The sequence below is a fragment of the Ammospiza nelsoni genome, chromosome 3 (assembly GCF_027579445.1).
Source record: "Ammospiza nelsoni isolate bAmmNel1 chromosome 3, bAmmNel1.pri, whole genome shotgun sequence".
Lineage (NCBI taxonomy): Eukaryota > Metazoa > Chordata > Aves > Passeriformes > Passerellidae > Ammospiza > Ammospiza nelsoni.
Genome location: NC_080635.1, coordinates 45,166,612 through 45,172,611, shown reverse-complemented (window position 1 = coordinate 45,172,611; position 6,000 = coordinate 45,166,612). Strand labels below are relative to the sequence as shown.

Below are 6,000 nucleotides of genomic sequence, written 5' to 3'. Positions count from 1 at the left end.
CGGGCGGCCGAGCCGGGCCGTCGCGCCGGCGCCGCTGGGAGAGGCCGGCGCGAAGGGGAAGGGGCCGGCGGCTGCGGCGGCCAATGCGAAACTGGCTGGTGCTGCTGTGCCCCTGTGTGGTCGGGGTCGCGCTGCACTTCTGGCTGCTGCTGAGCTGCCCCGGGACCCACCCGGCAGGTAGGAGAGGGGCAGGCGGCGGCCGATGCCTGGGGCACCGAGGCGGGCTGGGCTCCTCCACCCTCTCTCCCCAGGCGCGGAGAGGTCGGGGCTGGCGGGGCAGGTAACGGGGCTGAGGCGAGGGGAGAGCCGGGGGGATGCTGTGCCCGCGGGGTTCGTCGGGCGGGAGGGAGCGTCTCGTACCGTGGAGCGGCGGAGAGCAGCGCAGGCTCCGCCGCCCGACGCGGGGGCACCGGGCGCGGTGGCGGTGCGGGGCTGCCGCGGGAGCGGGGCTGCAGCTCCCGCTTCCGAGCGCCTCCTGCACCGCCGGTGCCCTCCCGCTCCCACCGAGGCACGTGGGGAAGAAATTCCCACCGATCCCGCTCGTGTCGCGTCATTCCCGGTCCTAGGAATAGCTCTTCGCACTGCGCCGTGTTTGCCTCAGCGGGATTTAAAACCCCTGTGCTGTAAAATGCTATTCATAGGAGCGGGTATCATCCAGCACAAGTGAAATCCGACCGTTGAGGGCTTACCTTGTGCTCCTTATAAAATGAGGTGTAGTTTTCAGGCCACAGATCCTCATGCCTGAGGAAGTGGACATCTGTTGGAACAGAAACTTTTGTCAGCTGCCCACAGGTGCTGTTTGACGATATTAGAAAATACTGTACATGAACACGTAATGGTGTTTTTTTACTTGGAGTGTGTTTAGAAGTGCTTAGTGACCCAGTAGCCTGTTCACTAATGGACCCACACTCTAAACTGGTGCCTGTTTCCATGCAGGGTGTGCACAGCTGCGAGGAAACGAGAGTCTGCTGATTGCCAGTGGCAATTAATAGTGCAAATAGGCAAGAAGCAATTGCACTATTGCATAGTCTGAAGCTGCAGGGTTGTATAGGTGTCTATCTGTATTCTGGCTTTTGCATATCACATCAGCATCTGTCACACTTGAATTATAAAAGAAAGGGAAGGAAACAATTTCCTTTTATAAAAAAAAGGAGAAAATTGTTGAATTTCTAGCCTGATGCACGTTTGAATTGCCTAGCTGGTTTTCTTAATCTTTGACTGTGCTGTTTCAGAGCTTCAGAGCATTAATTTGGAGTCAGAAGTAGCAGTGTGGAATCTTGTGATGGCTTTTCCCATGTAAACGTATTTTCCACTAGTAAACACTTCTAAAGAAAATCCAGAAGTTTCTCAGTTGGTGTTGGTGTGAATAAGTGGTTTAGCTCACTTAAATAATCACTGTTAAAGGTATTAGCAAAAGTAGGAGTAACACAAATTTGTAAAAGAGCAGCTTAAGAAACTTGTATATCGAGGTTCTCTCTGTTGCTTACTGCATGGATGAAGTGTCCCAAGGAAGCTCCAGCTAGAATTAATTTAAATGATTTTTACAGAGACCAAAGACTCAAAAGGATAAGGGTTGACTCTGGTTGAGTCACAACATTCAGGATGGATCCCCTTGCTTTTCAAACTCCTGATGGAGCTTAGTGCAGCTAAGTCCAATCTTGGTCTCCAGCTTCATCAGAGGTTTGCATCTAAATGAATTAGCAGCACTTAATCAATGACTAATTTACAAAGTGATTTTCCTTTCCTAAAAGTGAGTACAGAGGGTGAGAAATGATAGGAAATCTAGGTGTATGTTTCCTCCAGTACCTCAAAGTATCCATAAATTGTTGTTATTCTTTTTTTTTTTTTTTTTTTTTGTAGTCTTTGGACTGGGAGTGCAGGGACTGCATGAAGTATTTGCATTGTACTCCCTGGTTTCTCTCAGGTTTAGGGGCAGGATTTGAACCACAGGACCACACACAGCCGACTGCTGGGCACCAAGCTTGGATATTCAAAATACCAAAAGACCAAAAGCCAAAGTAGTTCCATTGTGATCTTCCACTGCAAAGCAAGTAGGCAACATTTGCTTCTCGCCCAGAGCCATAAATTAACTTTTTTAACTTAATAAATTATTATTCACCAAACTCTTGGTTTTGTGAATAACACTTGCTCCATTCACTGCAGTGGTTTTAACTCTGTGCTGTCCAAGCTGTACACCCAGCTTCTCAGCATCCTGTTGCATTAATATTGAAATTTGTGCTCCTGTATCTGTGTGGAATTTTGTCAGTTGTTGAGGGCCAACAGGATTTGCTTTAGTGATGGGTCTGAGCTCATGTTTGTAGGAATCTGAGGGAAGCAAAGAATCAGCTTTCCTCGGTTTGCTGCCATCAGGGTCATCCCATATGTTCCCATTCCATTCTTCAGAGGGTACAATTAATTTCTTAACCTATACAATGTCAGGAGGATGGAAAGCCCACATAAACATAAATCTGATGTTTTCCTCCAACTTTTTTTTTTCTAATTTTCTTCCTTTAACTGATTTTGCAGGTGCTCCATTTTCAAAGGCAGTATTAATTCAGTTGCCTTTAGGAGTTTTATTTCTTCCTTTAGGTATAGTACCCTTTTATTGTTACTCTTGCTATCTTGATAAGCAGCTTCTAGCCAGTTTCCTAGCATTTTGTAAATAATTCCTTTTCCATCCTTTATCTGACAGCCACCTTCAGCTGTCATTTCACAGCTGTACAATCATGCCAGTTAACATAACCCCGTTCTTCTGAGAATTTGAAACTCGGACTTATTCTGTGCTTTCCTAAGTAATCTGTGCTTCTGTTTGACATCCAGTCAAATATGCCAATTTGTCACAAATGAGTGGTTTAAGTTGCTTAAAGAATCACCATCAAAGGTAGTAGCAAACCCAGGCATCCTCTGAATTTAACCTGAGCTCACAACTAAGCACCTTGCAGCCAACTCACTTATTTCCTGCTGCCCCCCACCCCTGCAGTGGGACGGGGAGGAGGATCCGGGGGAGGAAAAAAAAAAAAAAAAGAAAAAATAGCCTCATGGATTGAGAAAGGAAGGAAGAATCAAGTTAGAATTCATTTAGAATGATTTGCACAGAGGCTGAAGGGTAAGGGAGACCCTCCTGTTGAGTCATGAGATTCAGAGTGGACCCCCTTACTTTCTAAACTCCTCATGGAGCTGAGGTGCAGCTAGGTCCAGTCTTAGTCTCAGACTTAGTCAATGATCTAAAGGATTTAGCAGCACTTAATAATTCACTAATTTAACATTTACAAAGTGATTGTATTTACTGTAATTGCTACAGTGACTTGGTTATACATCCCAGACAACAACATTCATGCTATACTGGCAGAAGAGTATCTAAGTCAGCCCACACATGCATGCACACTGACAGAAAGAGATATATTTATATACAGGGATTTATGGGTATCAATGTATAGAAGTATACCTGTTAAAAATTCCCCTGGAGTTCAGTGAAACACTCACTTCAAATATCTTGGCATTTCTCAGTGGGAAAGAGTTGAGCCTCAAGGAATGTAAGGTTTCAGCCAAGGCCCTCTCATCAATTTTGGATGCTGATCCTCAGAACTTTGCAAACTGGAGCATCTGTGAGCTCCGAGAGACATCCTGCTCAGGGAGTCACTGACATCCTGCATAGCCTGCTGTGGTACAGGAGAGCCAAAGGCTTCACTCAGGACCAGTTCTTAGGGTTCTTCAGATGTTTGGCTTTAGTCATCCATAAATTTCAACCCTGAGCCTTGGTTGGTAACTGCTGGAATTTTCAAAAATCCAGTGACTATGGAGTGTGTTCCACTCAGGGTACAGTTCAGGTAAGGAATGTTCCAGGCCTGTCAGGGGGTGACTGATTACTGCTGCTGTCATTCCCTCCTTGGTCAGGCAGCAGGAGTTCCTCCCCATGGTCAGTGTCACCCTCGCCTTACCCATGGTGGGGCTGGTGCCTGGTCCAGTCAAGGGACACTTCCCTGCCCAGCTCATTCCAGAGAGGCTGATGGGAATTTCTGAGGTAGAGCAGCCCTGAGGAGGGGGAGGAACTGGTAAGTTGGGAAACGAGAGAAGCAGCTTTGCTCTTCAGAGTTCCCCTGTTTCAGGCAGTTATTATTGGAGTTGATGTTCATTGCTGTAAAACCATGCTGTATTGGATAGTGTTAGGAGAACTAGGATTTTTAGGAAGTGGGTTTTTTAACACTGAAAGAGCAAGTGTATGGTTTCTGTGCAGGATTTATTTAGTTGTAAATAAATGCTATTGTAAAGTTACTACTGAGTAATGTGCTCATGCTGAGGGGAGGAATAACGATGCCTCCTCTAAAATAAGAACATATGTCATCTGTAGGAAAATGCTCAGTACTGTACATGTGTTGTCTTTTTCTAGGCCCAATCCTTGCATGGTATTTAAGGAAGAATCTGTCTCTTAGCCTTCAAAGTACCACAAAATGTACAAGGTATAGGTATGGCTGCCTTGGCAAAAGAAAGGATGAGCCAAGGGACCTCAGATGTCTTCTGTGTTGTATTTTTTTTATTATTCAGAGAGTTTTAGGAACATTAGTGACTTTGTATACAAAAGAAAGAAATGTTTTAAAATTTATTAAATTTCTTAAAAGGCTTCTTGAATCTGAAGCTACTTAAGAGGATCTGGTAGTGCCTGATAAAGCCAGTCTTGTTTCTCTTGAGTAATTTTTTTTCCTTGTTTACTACTCCAGCTGCTCTTTACTACCTATCACCTGGAATCCCTGGTGTGAATAAAAAGTAAATCTTATCTTGGGGCAGTGTTTTGCAATAGCTGTGACATAAAAATGCGTAATTTCTATATTCTCTGGTATTTCTGTGTAGTTGTGTACAATAGTTGAGTGCTATCTCAACAGCTGCAGAATTAGCTACCAGTAGAGGTCAAAGACAGAGTGAACAGCAATTCTGTATTTGAGGAGTTTAATTACCCTCCCAAATAATCATCACCACACATTCAAATGGAAATCTGTCAAAAAGTTGATAACCTGTTTTAGTGATTATTTACCTTGGCTTCATTGACTCACTCACACAAGATTGGAATAGACATTCCCAGCCATCAATTGTGCTTACTATTTCTGTTAAGCAGCTCTTGGTTTCTGTCATAAAATGGCAGGTGGGCAGCCTACATTTGTTTAGTGAGTGCTCAGGGTGGCTTTTTGTCTGTTCACTTGGATTCCTGGCAGTCATAGGAAGAGGCTGTTCCAGAGGCTTGTTGTCCTGGTTAAAATTATGTTCTCATTTCTAGCCTGACCTTACTTGCACCTGGTTTATGCCCTTTAATTCTTAAGCCTTTCATTTAAAAGGGTCTTTGTCCTCCTTCAAGTATGTCTTCAGCATGTAACCATAGGGGTCAAAGGTGTCTGTTTTAAACCTTTGCTTTCTTAAGTTGAGCACTTCAGGTACTCCTAACCTGTAGTGGAAAATAGAAAACAGTTCCAGAAATAGAAAACATTTCTAGAAAACAGTTTGGTTTTTTATCTTTAGGTCAGATGGCTTTAAATGTAAACAGTGTTCCAGTCTTCACTCAATCCATTTTCTTCCTCTCTAGGAAGTACCTTCTGTAATAAAGTCTTCCTTTTAACCACCCCTTGTGAAAGGCCTGTAGTTTGCCTGCATTCTTGGCCCTCAGTTGTGTCTCTCCCTGTGCAGTGTTCAGACTTTCCCTGTGCTCATGATCACATTTACCTTGGTGTCACAGAAGATTGAGTACACTCCTTGTAGGAGCTACTTAGTAATTTGAAAAAAATAAATAGGATCAATCCTGAGACCAAAGGCCTTTGTTTTAGTGTCCTGTTTTCAGTGGCTTCCTGCTTTTTTTTTTTTTTTGTTCATCAGTTAATGAGACTGTAATTCACACTTCTGAACAAGATTTGTGCAGGAACATGCTTTTAGGTTTAATTGAAATCCTTGTCTAACTGGTTACAAACAAGTGCTATCCAAAGAAAGTTCATGAGTAGGAAGCTTAGTTAATTTTTTGTA

The 6,000-nt window shown here is 43.9% G+C and overlaps 1 protein-coding gene across 2 annotated transcripts in view; it reads left to right on the top strand.

Annotated features, from left to right (window-relative positions):
* The window catches only part of B3GALNT2 (beta-1,3-N-acetylgalactosaminyltransferase 2), a 30,126-nt gene continuing 24,126 nt past the window's right edge, over positions 1 to 6,000 (top strand). The window contains exons 1-2 of one of the 2 annotated variants that reach the window (XM_059469706.1): positions 57 to 177; positions 2,527 to 2,589. In XM_059469706.1, coding sequence (XP_059325689.1) covers positions 84 to 177; positions 2,527 to 2,589 — 157 coding nt within the window. In that variant the 5' untranslated portion in view covers positions 57 to 83. Of the gene's footprint in view, positions 178 to 2,526; positions 2,590 to 6,000 lie in introns of both variants that reach the window. The other variant, XM_059469707.1, reaches the window with a different exon arrangement.